This window comes from Balaenoptera musculus, chromosome 17, assembly GCF_009873245.2.
Source record: "Balaenoptera musculus isolate JJ_BM4_2016_0621 chromosome 17, mBalMus1.pri.v3, whole genome shotgun sequence".
In the NCBI taxonomy this organism is placed as follows: Eukaryota; Metazoa; Chordata; class Mammalia; order Artiodactyla; family Balaenopteridae; genus Balaenoptera; species Balaenoptera musculus.
Genome location: NC_045801.1, coordinates 8945190 through 8963203, shown reverse-complemented (window position 1 = coordinate 8963203; position 18014 = coordinate 8945190). Strand labels below are relative to the sequence as shown.

The window sequence follows — 18014 nt, the reverse complement described above, 5'->3', positions numbered from 1 at the left end:
CATAAATTCTGTTTATTTAAACACTTACTGAAAATACATAAAAACTTTAAAAAGGCATATATGGACAAGCTCTAGAAGATCAGATGGACAAATCCGTTTAAATGACAGAACTGCAGGCAATTCTTTGTCTTGGATTTCTGCTGTTCTTTTAATACAGATTGTATGGCATTTAACTTTATTTTATAATGTAAATTTATTCACATTTTTCTGGATCTTAAACTGGGTTCTCAGGTCCAATTAATAAGTTCATGTTTCCATGAACTACATTATTCTCCATGACACAGGACAATTAGAGGGCATTCAGAAGAGGAAAATATCTCAGGAACCCATTAGATCGTGTAGACTATAGCACACTGAACTCAAGAATGACTTGGATAACTAGTATCTGTAAACCAGGCCATGCTCTTATTTGACACATTTGAAGTTGTTAAAAAGCTAAGGACATAGAAACAAAGCCCTACCTAAAATGCCACGATTCATGACATTCTAAAGAAGGGTTAGTAGATAACACTTCAACAAAAGGCTGAAATTAGAAAAAGCAAAGTCTGTGTGTGATAGCTAACACAGATTTAACACAGATAATGGGTGAAACAAGGTACAATCATGAAAATATACTCCATCACTCTCAATGATAGGATAAAATGGAATACCTTAATTTTTCTTGGTCTTTCCGTTGTTTTTCCACATGTCTCAGAGTTTCCAATCTAGATTCAGGAGTATACAAAGAGGGCTTATTCCAGAATTCCAGATCGTCTTCACCGTTGTCTAATTTCTTTTTCTTACATTCCCCTTCTTGTATTTCTGGTGCCTGGACGTCGTCTTTGCTCTCTTCAGAAGATGGGCTAGAAAAGAACACGGGGCAAGTTAAAACCAATAATAATGGACGTCTGAGTTTCATCCTGAATGCTGCCCCTTAAATATCTATGTTTTGTGTGTGTGTTATCTTCTTACCTTTGAATGACAAAATGTGTCTGAAAGAGAGCCTATCTGAGCCAAGTTGGAGGAAATTAGTGCCACAGCATTGGGGCAGGCCCACCTCATCTATCACCAGGAATATTGCAGTAATCAGGTTCAAGGGTTCTTAGACCTGGCCGATGTGAGTCACCTGGGGAGCTTTGTACACAGTACAGATTCCTGGGCTCCCACCAGAGTCTCTCCAGTTGATTTGAAGTGGGGTCCAGGACCCTTGCTTTACAATATTTTGCAGGAGGTTCTGATGATCAGACAAACTCAGGGACCACTGGGCCTTAGCAATCACCCCACCTCCAGTCTTACACCCTTCAATTCCATCCTCCACCCTGCTCCCAGAGGAATCTCTCTAAAAAATTTAATCATATTATTTCCAGGCTCTTTAATGATTCTCTACCTCTAAAATTCTCCAGTGGGATATATGAGATCGCCCATGGTATGGCCTCTAACTACTCCATTTTTCATGGATAACTTTGGATTTTGTAGCTTTATATGGCAACGGTGCTCTGCCCTCTTTTTTATTCATGTTTTGCGGACTGTCAGAGAATTACATGATGCCTCTATATGGCATCAAATAAGTATTATATGATATTCAACATTCATTCAACATGGATTCAAGTAATATTTATTGAGTGTCTTTCTGTGTGCCAGGCACCAGAGAGACAGCCCTAGTCAAGACAGACAGCAACACTACTTACAGGAGACTCTATTCTAGCAGAGAGAAAAGGACATCATTCAAACAGTACACAATTAGGATAGGCTCTCTCCCCTCACCTCTCCCTAGAACATGCTCTGTTACAAAATGACATTAAATGAAAAAATCTACAGGAAGCCTTTAGTACCAAGTATGGCAAATAGTAAGTTCTCATTAAATGTTAGATTTTGTTATTGTTGTTACTGAAATGAGATGACACAAAATGCTCATTTTGTTGACCTTCAAATAAGATGTTTTTTGAAAGAAGGGACAAAAACTACCAGAATATGAAATTTAAATAGTATAAACGGAACACAGTAAAATCTGCTTAGATACCTTACATATTATAAAATGCAACTAGACAGTTCAATAAGCAAAATAGAGCAAATTACTGAAAATAAATGCTTTGCCACATAGCTATGGTTCTTTACGGTACTGGAAAAAAAAAAACAATCTATTAAGGGAATCTGTAATATTCTACAATATTTTAGCTAATGGTCACTGAAATAATTGGTTTCATTCTCATTAAAAAAATTTTGTTTGGCAAACAGAAACAAACTCACAGACATAGAAAACAAACTTATGGTTACCAAAGGGGAAAGGTGGGGGGAAGGATAAATTAAGAGTTTGTGAGACAGATATACACTACTATATATAAAATAGATAAACAACAAGGATCTACTATGTAGCACAGGGAACTATATTCAACATCTTGTAATAAGCTATAATGGAAAAGAATCTGAAAAAGAATATATATATAACTGAATCACTTTGCTGTACACCTAAAACTAACACAGCATTGTAAATCAGCTATACTTCAATAAGAAATTGAAAAAAAAAATATGGACAAAGTGAGTTTGTTCTAGAAATTCAAGGATGGTTTAATATTGAAAAATCTATTAATGTTAATTCAACACAACAACAGAAAAAAATGATTTTCTCACTAGATGCAGAAAAAGCATTCAATAAAAATCCAGTATCCATGATGATAAAAGCTGTTCATCAACTTGGAATAAAAGAAAACTAACTTAATTCTACCAAAGCCTCACAGGAATCATTATACTTAAAGATGAGGAATTGGAAACATTCTTTTAAAAGTCAGGAACAAGATAACAGATACCCATTCTTACTGCTATTATTCTACCCTGTACTGGAGGCTCAGCAGGCACCATAAAAAATAAAAAGCAGAGGTAGAAGGATTGGAAAAAAATTTTAAGTTGCTGTTTATTAAAAAAATGGGTTTTTCTACATAGAAAACACAGGATAATCTACAGACTAACTGTTGCATCTTTTTAAAAAGTTCAGCAAGATTGCATAATACAGTATCAGTACACAGAAACCATTTGTCTCTATATACATCAGAAAGACCCAATTAAAAGCCTATTTTTAAAATCCCATTCTACAAGATACTTAGAAATACATCTAATAAGAAATGGTGTAAAACCTTTATAGAGAAAAATTATAAAAACTTATTGAAGGACTCAGAAGAAGGTCTAAATAAATAGAGCTATTACAAAGTTCAGCAAGGAAAGAATCAATGTCCTGAAGATGTCAACCTTCCCCTTATTAACGTGTAAACTAAATGCAATTTCAATCAAAATTACACTAGGGATCTGGGGGGAATTTGAATGGCAGATTCTAAAATTCTCACAGAAGAGTAAAAAAGAGTCAAGAAGAGCCAAGATAATTTTGAAACACGAAAATATCTCCTACCAAAGATCAAGATTTATAGAAATTGAAACCATGTGGAGGTACTCCCATGGAGGAGTCCAGAGAGCCCAGAAATGGGCCCATGAATCACGAGAAGAGGGTATATAATACGGGAGAAGAATAGCACTTTAATCAATGGGGCACAAACAAACAAACCTGTGTGGGAAGTGATTAGCACCCTACCCCACACTGCTGTCAAGTTATTCCAGATAGACAGATATGACACTGGGGTATTGAAAAATTTCATAAACAAGATCAGAAAGTATAAACATAAGTTTAACTACATTAATACTTCTAAATTCTATAAAACAAGCACTTATCAAAATCAAACACAAGTCACAGACAGAGAGAAGATACTTGCAAAGCTCATAAGGACTTAAGAATTTGCATCTAGAATATAAAAGAACTATAAATTAATAAGAAAAAAAGTACAACTTATTTAAATAGGCGGAGGTCTTGAATAGAAGAAATCTGAATAGCCAATAAACATATAAGAAGACATTTAAGATACTGAAACTCACTCGTAATTCTAGAAATTCAAATTAAAACATTAGATGCTATTTAACAACCAACTTGATTAGCCAGTGTTTTAAGAGATCACATTATCTACTACTGGCAAAGATTAGGAACTCTCCTATACTGCTGATTTATGAGTTAAAATTAGTACAATTTAAAAAACAATTGGGCAATGCATATAAAGTCAAAAAGATGTTTATAATTAATATGTAGCAATTGCTGAATACGCTACAGAAACTTCCATACTTGCACAAGGAGATGTGTGCACCATTGTCTGAAAAAAACAAGAAAGGGGAAACCACAGATTTTTGGAGCTGGTTCATATTCTGATTGGTCAGGAAGAATAAAGAATTGCTGCTAAATATTTTGAATATCACCTCTGGGATAAACTGTGATTTATTCATTCGATAGAATTTTATTCCACAGTTAGAATGAATGAACTAGTTCTACGTGTCTTCATATGCATAAATCTCAAAAACATAATGCTGAATGAAAAGCAAAGCTGTAGAAAGATATTCATGCTAAAAAAAAAAAAACAACATGAAACTATTCTTGTTTAAGGAGGCATAATTACGTGGTAAATACATTACAATATGGATGGGATCAACATTATACCAAACACATACTAACTTTAGGATGGTGGACACCATGGAGGATGAAAGGAGGAGTGGGATGGGGGAGAAATACTTAAGGACCTTCTCCTCTATTGATATTTTATTTCTCACTTAAAAATAAAAGATCCAGGGACATCCCTGGCAGTCCAGTGGTTAAGATTCTTCGCTTCTGCTGCAGGGGTTGTAGCTCTGAAACCTGGTCAGGGAACTAAGATTTTGCGTGCTGTGTGGCACGCCCGAAAAAAAAAAATAATGAAATGAAGTGAAGTGAAATGAAATGAAATAAAATAAAATAAGATCCAAAGCAAACAGGCAAACTATTGACATTTATTATTAAGCTGCCTATTTATTCTTTTAACATTTATGTACATCTGAAATATTTTATTATTATTATTTTCTCAAGCTTAAGAGATTCTGTTACAAAATATTTAAAGCTTTCGTTGTATGGAATCAAATCAACTGACTATAGGTGCAATTCCCTTAAAATAAGCAAGCATGAAAAATTCATGCTTGTAAAAATGACCAATTAGGGGCTTATTAATCGCATTAAAGATGTATTCATTACATAATTCACATAACAGAACATCTTATGATATAATCAAAATTACTCAATTTATAATAATGTGATTTGCATTTAACTTTTCTAAAATATTCCTACTTTATAAATCAAAGTACACCTGTTAATTTATCTTTCCTGTGCATCTTTTAGAGAGATTTGTCTGAAGATGAGTCTAGATGCAAATTAAAGTTGCTAGTTTGAAAAGGCTTTAAGGGAGGAAAGCCTCACAGAATTATCACAAACAATGGGATGATCATACATCGTCTTCACCCAAAATTCACATCATAATTTATTCTTCAAATCAGTTGTCCGGAATATAAGTGAAACTGTGAACACCTTGGGAAGAGAACTTTTTAACAAAAGTTTTGCTTTTAACACAAGTTAACTAGAAAGTACACTCTATTAAGTGACATACAGAGTAGTATTTAGTGGTTATTCAATGTTCTTTCCTGCATTGTGGTAACATACAGCCCTTCACAATAGGAAATGAAAGGTTTTCATTTCTGCTTTTTGGTTTTGCCTTGTTGTTTTTACTCATACTGTACAAGTAAGAAGTAAATAAAACAGGAGGACATTGACAATTTTTAAAAAGAAAAAAAAAAAAAAGTTACATACAGAGTAGCACCAATGTCTGTGTACCAACGTCCATCAAAGCCTGTGTGCCTTCCCTCCTTCTCGCCTTTGTTTTCCTCCTCCTGCAGTTTCCTCTGAGTCTCTTCCTTGTCCTTGGCTCGTTTGAGGCAGTAAGCTTTCTCCTGCTCTCTGATTTGTTGTTCAACTACTGGAAAGTCCTGTAATGCCTGAATCCTTTCTGAACGCTCAATTTCTCTACCATCCAACCACTGGAATAAAAAACAGCCAACACAGTGCATTTATTCAAAAGTCGCAATTTGAATCAGCCCCAAGCAGACTTTGCTTGCAAGATGAGAAATAATAAATTATGCGCCTTAGTGATATGGAATTAAAAGCAAAGTAATTAATGCGAAACGTCAGAAACTTTGATCTAAATCAATGTTTACTTCATACAATTAACACAGTTTACAAAGTATCTTTACTGGTAATAATAATAAGTAGGTCTCCTGTTGAAACCGATTATTAATGACAAGCTCCCAAAATATAGTAATTTTATAACTGCTCACTATGTAAAGAATTTCAGTGCCTCAAGTCAAGTCCCAAATGCTCTCTGCGAAAAAGGGCCTTGTACATCGCACAAAATTGATCTCTATTGCAAGTGAGCCCGTGTTCTACCCTTGACAGGACACGTAGAGTGTATTATTAATTCTTATGGTCACTGTTTTCATCTGGTACCTCTATAGGGATTGTTCCAAATTGAAATATTAAAAACACCAACCCAAAATCTGAAGGTTCAAAGCTACCAATTTAGAGACGCCTACTTATTTACTGAGCCTTTGTCTACAAAGAGAGGTGAGGTATTTAGAAAAGGCAGAATAACGGTCCCCCAAGAATGTCCACTTTCTAATCCCCGTGAGTGTTACCTTCCATGGTAAAAATGACTTTGCAGGTGTGATTAAGTTAAGGATGTTAAAATGGGGAGATTATCCTGGATTATCTGGGTGGGCCGGATGTAATCACATGGGTCTTTATAAAGGAAAGAAGGCAGCAGAAGTGTCAGGGTCAGAGTTAGGGAGAGGTCTGAAGATGCTACACGGCTGGCCTTAATGATGGAGGAAGGGGCAGGGACTCAAAAATGCAGGCACCCTCTAGAAGCTGAGAAATGCAGGGAAACAAAATTTCCTCTGAAGCCTGCAAAAGGAGCAGAGTCTTGCCAACACCACAATCTTAGATTCTGACCTCCAAAACAAAGAGTATATATTTGTGTTGTTTTAAACTACTGAGTTTGTGGTCATTCATTACCACAGCAAAAGGAAACTAACACAAACAAATACAAAACACACAAAGATGGAGCTAAATATGAATTTTAAAAAATTATCAGGAGCAGTTATGGGCTTCCCTGGTGGTGCAGTGGTTAAGAATCCACCTGCCAATGCAGGGGACACGGGTTCAAGCCCTGGTCTGGGAAGATCCCACATGCCGCAGAGCAACTAAGCCCGTGTGCCACAACTACTGAGCCTGCGCTCTAGAGCCCACGAGCCACAACTACTGAAGCCCACGCGCCACAACTACTGAAGCCCATGCACCTACAGCCCGTGCCCCGCAACAAGAGAAGCCACTGCAATGAGAAGCCTGCACACCGCAACGAAGAGTAGCCTCCACTCGCCGCAGCTAGAGAAAAGCCTGCGTGCAGCAACAAAGACCCAACGCAGCCAAAAAAATAAATAAAATAAAATAATAAAATAAATAAATTAAAAAATAATAAAAAAATAAAAATTATCAGGAGCAGTTAATTAAAAATCAAAATTATAATGTCGCTATTTGGAAAAAACATAATTTAAAGTAGGTTTTGGTCATAAGAACTCATATGGCTGCTGTAGATGGGCGGCAGAATTGGCTCTGAGCTTGCTGGCAGCCAAAGCAACACAGAAAAACATCATCGATGAAGCGATTTTTGCTTTCTTTACTGAGAAAATATACTCGTTTCTAGCTTCTCTCTAATACTTAGTTCTAAAACACATTTCTAAAGTAGAGTTTCTTAGTGGAGATCTTGAGAGATGTCACGCATTGTTTCTGTAGCAACATGTCCATACATAACAGTCTTCACAAAGCTGTCTCTTCTAACATCCTTCAGTGAAAGGTGAGGCCATAATGATAAAATCCAATTCAATAAAACCTATTATTTAAGGTGATAAGTAATTGTGGTCTAAGTACTTAGCTTTTTTTTTTTTTTTTGGTAATTAACCTACTTTAAGCTAGGGTTAAGATCTAAGCAATTCTGGGACTGTGGTTAAGACTCTGAACTTCCACTGCAGGGGGCGCAGGTTCGATCCCTGGTCAAGGAACTAAGATCCCACATGCTGCACAGAGCGGCCAAAAAAAAAAAAAAAGGTCTAAACAATTTGGAAAATTCTGGATAAATATAATTTCTTTCACTGGAATTTTGATGAACATTGTGAAGAAGGTGATATATTCTCTTACCTGTATCTGGGATGTAAGGATTTAAGTATTAACTTTATATATATATACATATATATTATTATATATAATATATATATATTTCCTTATACTTGGGTTAAATAAACATTGATATAATTTAGACCTACTGTTTCTAAAAGATTGTGACCAATAAACCCCTTGTCACCAATACAGGCAGGAAGCAGAAGACCTCATACTGGGAACTGATGACAAATTTGAGATGGTGTCACATGTATGCCAGCACCTGTTCTCGGGGCCTTCTTATTGGATCTCAGGTTTTTGAAGACTTTTGTTAGGTAGTTTTCAAAATTGGCCTAAGTTTTCTTCAGTCCAAAATCACAGCTGAATTCAGAAGTCCTGATGAACTGAGAGATTAAGTTTTAGGCTGTGCATTGCAGTATTCCTTGATCTTTATTCACTTAGAGTTCTTGCAACACAGAGGCAGAGTGTCTACGTCTCTTGATAATAATTGCGCGTGTGCTTCAGCAAAGAAGAGAGAGAGAAACTAAGATTTATTGAGGGCCTCAGAGAACTTCTTTAAAGTAGGAATTATTAATCCATTATAAATGAGAAAAATGAGGCATGCAACTCACGGGTAGCAGAGACATGAGTCCTATCCTCGTTTGTCTGCTACAAAACTTTTCCCACTAGGCTACAGTGCCTACTTACCACCTGGAGTGGCTCAGACACTAGGAAGAGGATACTTGAAAAGGGCTGAATCTCCTCACACCTCTTGTGCGTGTCTGTCTAAATAACTACTCTGTTGTTATGAGTTAAATTGTGTTTCCCCCCAAAAAAAGTTATGTTGAAGTCCTAACCCCCAGTACCTCAGAATGTGACCTTATTTGGAAATAGGGTCCCTGCAGATGTAATCAGTTAAGATGAGATTATTCTGCAGTAGGGTGGGCCCCTAATTCAAATGACTGGTGTCCTTAAAAAAAGATGGGAGTGACGCTTCCACAAGCCAAGGAAAGTCAAAGCTTGCCAGTACCCACCAGAAGCTGGGAGAAAGGCATGGAACAGATGCTGCCTCACAGACTCAGAAGCAACCAACCCACACCTTGATCTAGAACTTCTAGTGTCCAGAACAATGAGATAAATTCCTGATGTTCAAGCCACCCCGTTTGCAGAACTTAGTTATGTCAGCCCTAGGAAAATAATACATCCGTTAATGCAACTCCTTTCAAGTAGATCACAAACTTTCAATGGAATGGTAACTAAGACTCTAAAATTTATCAAGCTGTTTTTAAATACTAGTAAACACATTTATGAATACTATATTTCAAAGGGAGGCTGTTGCCTGTTGTAACAGCTTATTCAGAACAGTCTTTCTGAAAGGAAAGACTGGACCTGAAGCCTGTACATTAACCCAGACAGAAGCAGTGAGTGTGGTTATGGTGTGAATGGTGGGCTATTAGGTTCAAATCCCACCAGGGTCACTTGCCAGGTGTGTCACCTTAAACAAGGAGCATCAGCTCTCCAAGGCCTGGCTCCCTCATCTCAGAATGCACTTAATCATCTCCCTGCGAGAGTCCGGGAGTATCAGAGATGCTGTGTCCAAAGCACCTGGAACAACCCTGGCCCGTGCTTCGGGCACCTGTCTGATGGCTCTCACACACCCCTAGCCCAAGCACTGCAGAGTTGACAGGGGGCCCAGCTGTGATGACAATCTCTGCACCCTTCCAGGGAGATGGTTCACAGCACCCATTTTCTCTGAAATTCTGGCTCTCATCAGTTCATTTTTTTAGGAAGTCATTGTACAATGATGATCAGCCTGGGTTATGTTTGATCTACTTCATCACTCATTCTACATATATATTCTAGATTCAATTACCTGAAGCACTCATTCTCTTAATCAAAGAAATTTTACATTAGAAGAAATGTGTTCTAACAATCCAGCAATTTTGACTACACAGAACACAGTAGCCTAAAAACAAATGTCCTCTGAGGATAGAGGAAAAGGACTGCTAGAAAGCCAGGGCCTCCACGCATTCTCTCTGCAGAAGCAAAATGCTGTCCCTGCTGCTGGAGGGACACCAAGAGGACGTGACCGCTGGATGGCCTGCGCGCTGGACCTGGGCAGCCACAGGCTGCTCAGCCCCTCCCCTGTCCTTGGAAGGTACCTTCTGCCCGCTGCTCCCACACTAGGAGCTGTTCCAAGGGTGCAGCCTTGAGACAGTAAGGCTTTGTTGAGACCCTCTGGACGGTGTATGTGACTGAACCCAGTTAAGGCCTCTCTATAAACTTGTAAGATTATGGCGGGCAGGCGCAGAGATCTACTCATCCTGTTGCCCAGAACAAGCTTGGTAAGTAGGTTTCCTTGCTTATTAAACCTGCCACCTACCCATCTGGAGTCCTGCCTTTTTCTTTGGTCTCTCCTTGCCCTCCGTGCATGGGGGCCAGTTTCAGATTTCACCTGGGAAGCCCCCAAGGTTTCAAACCAACACATGCAGGTCAGGAACTCTTGGAATTACATGGACATTAATATTACTACTTAAATATTCTCAGGTGTATGATTTCTCTAGAAACCATGTGTTGTTTCCCAGTACCAAAAGTATCGAATATGGGGAGATTTGGCATAAGAAATTAACACACAGAGCAGTGGCTCTCAAACGAGGTCCCTGGATGGTAGCATCAGCAGCACCTGCAAGCCTGTTAGAAATACAAATTCTTGGGTGCCCATCAGACCTACTGAATCAGAAACTGTGGGGGAGGGGCCCAGCGAACCCCATCTAAGTACTCCAAAGCATACCAGAGTTTGAGAATTACTAACATAGCGAATGAGTTAATAGAAAGCAATAGTGAGAAATAATACTTTAAAAAGCACAGTAGTTTAAGACTATGAAATACAAAGGTATATAGCTGTAGCCACCTCAAAAGCCCTAAACTTTTGGTTTGCTACTAGTAATAAGGAACGCTCTTTGTAACAATGACTTGAACTCACCAAGAAAGTTCAATTAAACTGTGTGTGTTCTGAATGAGAAAGGAGAAGAGCATGCAATTTATTTTTCAAAGGTTTATTAAAGCTATAATATTAAAACAACTTTAAAGGATCAGTGAGCCAAAGACTTGGTTTTGATTTTCTGGAATATTCCATCCTCTAAAACAACACATTCTCTGAAAATGCTGTGAATAAATCAGGAATCATTGTAGTTGCTTGTTTTCATTTTTCTGAGAATTTTGTATTACTGAAAAAAAAGCATACCTTTAGTTGTTGAAGAGTGGCCACCACGAACTGTCTGTAGCCGTCAAAGTCAGCGCAGGGGTTTCCCATGAGGAAGAGCTCCTTCAGGTGGATGTTGTGTTGAAGGGTTTTCACGCTGCTCAGCTCTCCAATGAAATTTACCGTCAGGTCAAGCTTTGTCAGCCCTTCACATCCTGCTGAGAGAAATGAAAAGAAAACAAAGCCAGAAAAATCACACAGGCAGTAAAATGTGTACAATAACACATCATAGAAATAACAGTTCCAATATTTTAAGTCTGTTGATTAATTGCACTGCTTACCAAGAAGTGGTTTTTCAGAAACCTCAAAAAGGCTTAGTCTTGACTCACTTTTCTATCTGTGTTTCCCCTTACTTTCAACCCCTTAGTCCCTCCAGCCAAAGGAAATCATCTTCCTGCCCATATCCATAAGCTCTGGGCTGTTCACATTTAGATTTGGCCACTATCTGGCGTGACTGCATCATGTTGACAAATCTAACGGAGCCTCTTCAATGCACTATGTCACTAGAAGAGTCTGCTGCATGTGGCACAATCGACCATGGATTGTCTCTTAAATCTCTCAACTGTCTTGAAACAGTGATGCTACTCTTTCCTTGTTCTCCTTTATAATGTAGTCTATTCCTCTTGATCTCTTTTACAGACTTTTCCACTCCATCAGTGGTGATGGAGATTTCCATCCTTGACCCAATATTCCCTCTCCTTATGGTCTTGATGACAGTAGTCATGTTCACTGGTTTCACTAACCCCAGATTCTGATGACTCCCAAACAATAACCCCATGTCTGACCATCCAACTCAATATCACACTCCTGTTTCTACATGCCTGCAAGACATATCACATTCCACATGTCCAAACTGAAGTCTCCACTCTCTACTCCTCACTCACTCTCACTCTCTACTCCTACTCTCACTCTCTACTCCTCAAGACAGCTTTTCTGCCTTCTTTATGTCTAAACTCTACCGATGTCTTCACCATTTTGGTATCAGATGTGATTCGACACCAAGAGTCAATCAGGGTTAACTAGGAAGTTAACCTCAACTATCCTCTTAGCCCCTTCACGTCACCAGTCATCAAGCCACGCAGATCTTAAGTCCTGAATTCTTTTTACGTACTTCTTGTCCACTATAATCCTACTACCAATATTCCAGTTCAGGTTCTTGTCACCCTTTGCATGCAGTATGGTGTATCTCCTAACTCGTCTCCCTATTTTGAGAACATAGGAAGGAAGGAAGGAAGGAAAGAAAGATGGACACAAGGAAGGGAGAGAGGAAGAAAAGGTCTGTCAAGGTGGCTCCTCCTCTTCCCCGCTCTTTCCTTTCCCTTCCCTTTCCTTCTCTTCCCTTCCTTTCAGAACAACTAATTCCTAAAGCCATCAGGGGAGGCAGAGTAAAGAAGGAGTAGAGAGGCGAGCGATAGCTACGTTGGTCCAGAGCGGAGTGGTGGAGCCCAAACAGGATGAGGACGGTGTGCAGAGAGCTGCGCTGTGTTGGAAGCCGCAGCCCCAGCAGTGAGGGTCATCCCGGGTGCAGGTGTTCTGGCACGAGTGCAGGAGCCCAAGCCCAGCGAGGAAGGCATCCCTGCAGAGCGGGATGGTGGGTAGGAACCTGGGCAGGATGAAAAGAGCATCCACACCAAAGACAGCCAACCATGGGGTGTCAGCGCAGACAGGATGGTATCAACAAGGAAGGGCAGCCTGACTTGAGGAATCAGAGCCCAGGGAAGGTAGAGAGGGTGTCCTCACATGACACCCAGCAAGAGGCATCAGAGACCAAGTAGAGTGAAGAGGGGTCCGCAGGGGAGGAGCACCAGAAGCAAGGTGTCAGAGCTTGAGGAGGGCGAGGAGGGTATCCTAACGAGGGCTAGCGTGGGCATTGGGAGCGTAAGCCAGGGGAACAAGGCATCCACGGAGGGGACAACCTAGGGTTGGGCATGCAGACCAAGCAGGGCAAGGAGCTTGAGCCATGGACGGGCCGCGCAGAGGGGGTGTCAGAGCTCAAGCTGGCTGAGAAGGCAGTAAGGAAGCCTAATGCCCTGGGTCAGAGAGGAATGTCCCAGCCAAACTCTTGCTGAATTCCTCACCCACAAAACTGGGTGGCGAAAGAAAGCTGTTTCAGGGCACTAAGTCCTGGCATGGTTTTTTTTCCGCTGCAATAGATAACTGCAACTGTAAGGCAAATAAGCTAAGAAATGAACAAAGTTCAACAAAGCTACAAAGTGGGGACGGGAACCGAATCCCAGGTGTGCCCAGCTGAAAAGCGTCTCTGAACCTGTCCACTAGAAGTTCTCTTTGCCGATGTCAGCTGTTTATTACTAACGTATCATCATGACCATGACCATCACCATCACCGCAAAACCCTCAAGCTAAAGCTCTGTGGGACACAATGTTGGGTCTCTAAGCACAAGCTGTTGTAGTCATACTTGTGTGAGGGGTGGGTGGGCTGAGGCCTGCAATTCCTACATGGATGGAGAGAGCCAGACCAGCCATCCTCTGGTGGGAGGAGAAAGGGGGAGCAAGAAAGGCCAGAGGTTAGATGTGGGTCAGTAGGCACATGCGCGTGACCACTCCGCCCAGCAAAGTGTTCATTCAAAACACCAGTCACCATAGATGGGCCGATATCCCGTGTCTTGTTACGATATCCCGTTATGTGATACGAAAACATAAGCAAGGCGGATAGACAGGGATAAAGAACCTCGGGGGCAGCGAGTGAGAACAAAATCTGCACCTGCCACGTAGGAGGTCAATAGACGATGCCTAAAATGAGAAAGAGTAGAGGACGCCTGGTGTAAGCAGGTTACTTGGAAACATGCAGCAGAAGAACGAAGGGGAGTGGATAGCGGTCGCCTCTAGGGAGCAGGGCTTGGGGGGTCTGGGGGCATTGACAACAGGTCTGTTTTTCAGCTCGAGTATAGATATCACTTTGACTTTTGAAACTGTCTATTGCGTTACTATGGTAAAATATGAATTATTAAAAAGACGAATAACCAAAATGCATAAGAACAAATAAATACTTTTATAATATTCCAAACTCAGCTACATAGGTGAAGGAAATTCAGTAACTTCATATCTTCAAAAATAAATTTTAAATATGTTGGAAAGGTTATGAGATTAAATATATATATATATTTTTTTCAGCATTCAACTTGTCAATACACAAAATAGGCTCTTAAGTGGTTTTTTTTTTTCTCTTGATCCAGAATTTCACTGGGGAGGAAAAGGTCCCAATCAAATACCTCAACTGGAAGCAGGTAATTTGTACAAAGCTGTTCAGAACAGTTCTATTCACAAGAGCAAACATAATTAAAAACACTTCAAGCACCAAACAATAAGGAGTTATTTAAAGCACATCAATATATTTGATAATTCAGTCATTAAATCATAGTGATGTGAACTCAGCCAGTATATGAAGAATGAATATGAAACTAGACATATAAATATAATTAAGTTTATATCTCTGTGCCTGTATGTCTGTTTTACATTGGCAAAAAAAAGATGTTGGATGGATTTTATGAAGTGTAAAGATATATTTGGGGTAGTCTGACTTAAGATACAGGTTACCTGGTATTTCTTAAGTTGACTTTGGGAGACTCTGAGAGGTATTTTAATTATGTTTTTCTTCCATATGAGAAAAGACTGACATTTGAAAGACTCCAACAAGCTCAAAAATTCATAGAATTTTTGGATTTTGCTGTAATTTTGTAGATGCAGAACCCTCCAAATGTTCATTACATTTTTCAAAGAGATGAATCTTAAGTTTTCTTCTACTAGGCCTACACATAAGAAATTAAACCACATCTGCCATTTGAAAGAACAATTCTTGCTGAACTAGACAGGCTTGAGAAAACCTCCCTCCTTCAACTGAGTCCCACCCTCCAGCCCCTGTTCTGTGAAGATCCAGCTCAGTGGCCCACAGGGGTCTAAAGGTCACTAAAACCAACATGCTGATTTCCCAAGAGGGAGAGTTGACACTAATAGAAACCCCATCTCTCCTTCCAGGTTTTAAGGGTGGGAGAGGAGGGGCGGGATGGAAAAAAACAGGCACTTCATTTATTCTATCTTGGTGAATCCACAACAAGGAAAAAAGAAAAAAAAAGGATACAGTTATGTTTTGCCATGCAGCAAAACAAACAAAGAAAAATCCAACTTACGTTTAAAATTATACTGAGATTTACTCAAGTAGGTGAGCTGAGTATATATATATCCAACTTCCTCCTCTCTTCCTCAAACATTTAAAATTAAACAACAAGTGCATATTTGCCAAAAGATAAGACACCCATCCCTCCCTACTGCCCATCTCCCCAAACATATCCTCAAACGACCCTGAGCCTGGTGCATCCGTATTAGAGCTGGAAGGCAGAGGACCAAAAGGAAGAAGTGTCCACTGTGGACCAAGTTCTCAAAGCTCAAAAAGACAATAGTGACAATACTGCCCTCTAGTGGTTGGTGGCCGACACATACAGCAAAAACAGAACTCTCCACATCCTTTCAGATACTACTTTCTTAATGAAAATAACAAGCCAACTGAGAATGAGAGTTTTATTTCTCTGACATTATAGATAGACATTTCACTACTACAAAACATAGATATAGAGCAATTTTTTTAAGGTTTTTTAAAAAAATTTATTTATTTTTGGCTGTGTTGGGTCTTCCCTGCGGTGCGCAGGCTTCTCTTTGCAGTGCCTTCTCTTGTTGCCGAGCACAGGCTCTAGGCGCTTGGGCTTCAGTAGTTGTGGCATGTGGGCTCAGCAGTTGTGGCTCGCGGGCTCTAAAGCACAGGCTCAGTAGTTGTGGCTCGCGGGCTCTAGAGCACAGGCTCAGTAGTTGTGGCTCACGGGCTTAGTTGCTCCGCGGCATGTGGGATCTTCCCGGACCAAGGCTCGAACCCGTGTCCCCTGCATTGGCGGGCGGATTCTTAACCACTGTGCCACCAGGGAAGCGCTAGCGCAAATTTTGTTATTTCATTTGTTCACACATGGATATGGTAACAGGGCTGGAGAGGGGCAGCTGGGAAAGAGCAAAGGCTCCATTTCTAATGCAGAAAAATGCCAATGATGGAAAGAACCGTCTCAGTTCCAGCACTGATGATGGTTTGGGGGCTTTGACAGTGATGACATTTCAGGTTTTGAGGATGAACATTAAAAATGTATGATGAATATTTATGTCTTTATTGATATATGACCTTGATGACCCCTGAAATACTGATGTCTACACTAGAAGACAAATAGGCTAAAATCCAACAGGACTTAAATAATGTCCTCCTAATTTTAGCTCTTGGAAGATGGGAGTGGGGTGGGGAGAGGAGCTTGCCTGCCTCTGTCCCAAGCCCCTACCCACCCACACAGAGCCCACAGTGGCCCTGCCAGCCAGGCCAGAGGCTGGATGTGGAAACACCACCTCACAACTGCAGAATAAGCCCACACAGCCACCTAATCAACCAAATTCTTTGTGGTTATCAACAGACACCAAGTATTATTAGACATTTCGAAAAAAAATAACAGCACAAAATAGAAGCCTGCAAAGTAAAACAGGAAACCTCCCAGAATAACAAGACAAAGAGGTTTAAATAAGGAATACAGGTCAAGAGACATGGAAGATCAATCTAGTACAACCGCTTAAAAGAAGTTCTAGGGGAGATCGGAGAAAACAGGTGATGGATATGCCTGTTATCTTAATCGTGGTGATGGTTTCACACATGTGTGCATATGTCCAAACTCAACAAATTATATATATTCAATATGTGCAGGTTTTTGTACATCAATTATACCTCAATAAAGCTGTTTAAGAAAAAAGAACAATTGTGCTCTAAAGGACACCAACAAGGAAGTTGACAAGAAAACCCACAAAATGGGAGAATACATCTACAAATCATTTATCTCATCGGATTCTAGCGTTCAAAATAAAGAAATAAGTCTCACAGTTCAGCAGTCAAACAACAAATAACCTAGTTAGAAAATGGGCAAAGATTTTGAATAAAGAAGATTTCTCCAAAGAAGATATACAAATGGCCAATAAGCACATAAAAAAATGCCCAAACTTATTAGTCATTAGGTGAATGCAAATCAGGACCACAATGATATACCACTTCACACTCACTACAGAATGGCTACTATAAAAAATAAATAAATAAATGAAAACTGAAAATGACAAGTGTTGGCAAGGATGTGGAGAAACGGGAGCCCTCATAAACTGCTGGTGGGAATGTAAAATGGTGCAGCTGCTTTGGAAAACAGTTTGGCAGTTCCTGAAAACAGTGAAACGTACAGTTATCATATGACCCAGCAATTCCATCCCTAGGTACACTAAATTAACTGAAAACAGATGTTTATGCAAAAACTTGTACATTAATGTTCATAGCAGCTTTATTCATAATAACCAAAAAGTGGACGTAACTCAAATACCCATCAACTAATGAATGAATAAACAAAATGAGGTGTATCCATACGATGGAATATTATTCAACCCTAAAAAGGATTAAGTACTGACACATCCTACAACATGGATGAACCCTGAACACATTAGACTAAGAAGTCAGAACAGAAGACCATGTACTGTTTGATTCCACCTATGTTACATGTTCAGAATGGGAAAATCTATGGAGACAGAAAGTAGATTAGGGGTTGTTAGGGGCTAGGGTAGGAGGTGAACGGGGAATGAATGCTAATGGATATGGGGGTTTCTTTT

General features: G+C 39.7%; 1 protein-coding gene across 4 annotated transcripts in view; it reads right to left on the bottom strand.

The window, feature by feature from the left end:
* LRRC6 (leucine rich repeat containing 6) overlaps positions 1-18014 on the bottom strand; it is an 80659-nt gene that overhangs the window by 33922 nt on the left and 28723 nt on the right. For 2 of the 4 annotated variants that reach the window (XM_036830883.1, XM_036830880.1), the window contains exons 4-6: positions 11319-11494; positions 5678-5904; positions 651-842 (exon numbers count right to left, since the gene is read on the bottom strand). In XM_036830883.1, the coding sequence (XP_036686778.1) occupies positions 651-842; positions 5678-5904; positions 11319-11387 (488 nt within the window). In that variant the 5' untranslated portion in view covers positions 11388-11494. Of the gene's footprint in view, positions 1-650; positions 843-5677; positions 5905-11318; positions 11495-14058; positions 14088-18014 lie in introns of all 4 variants that reach the window. The other 2 variants (XM_036830882.1, XM_036830881.1) reach the window with 2 other exon arrangements.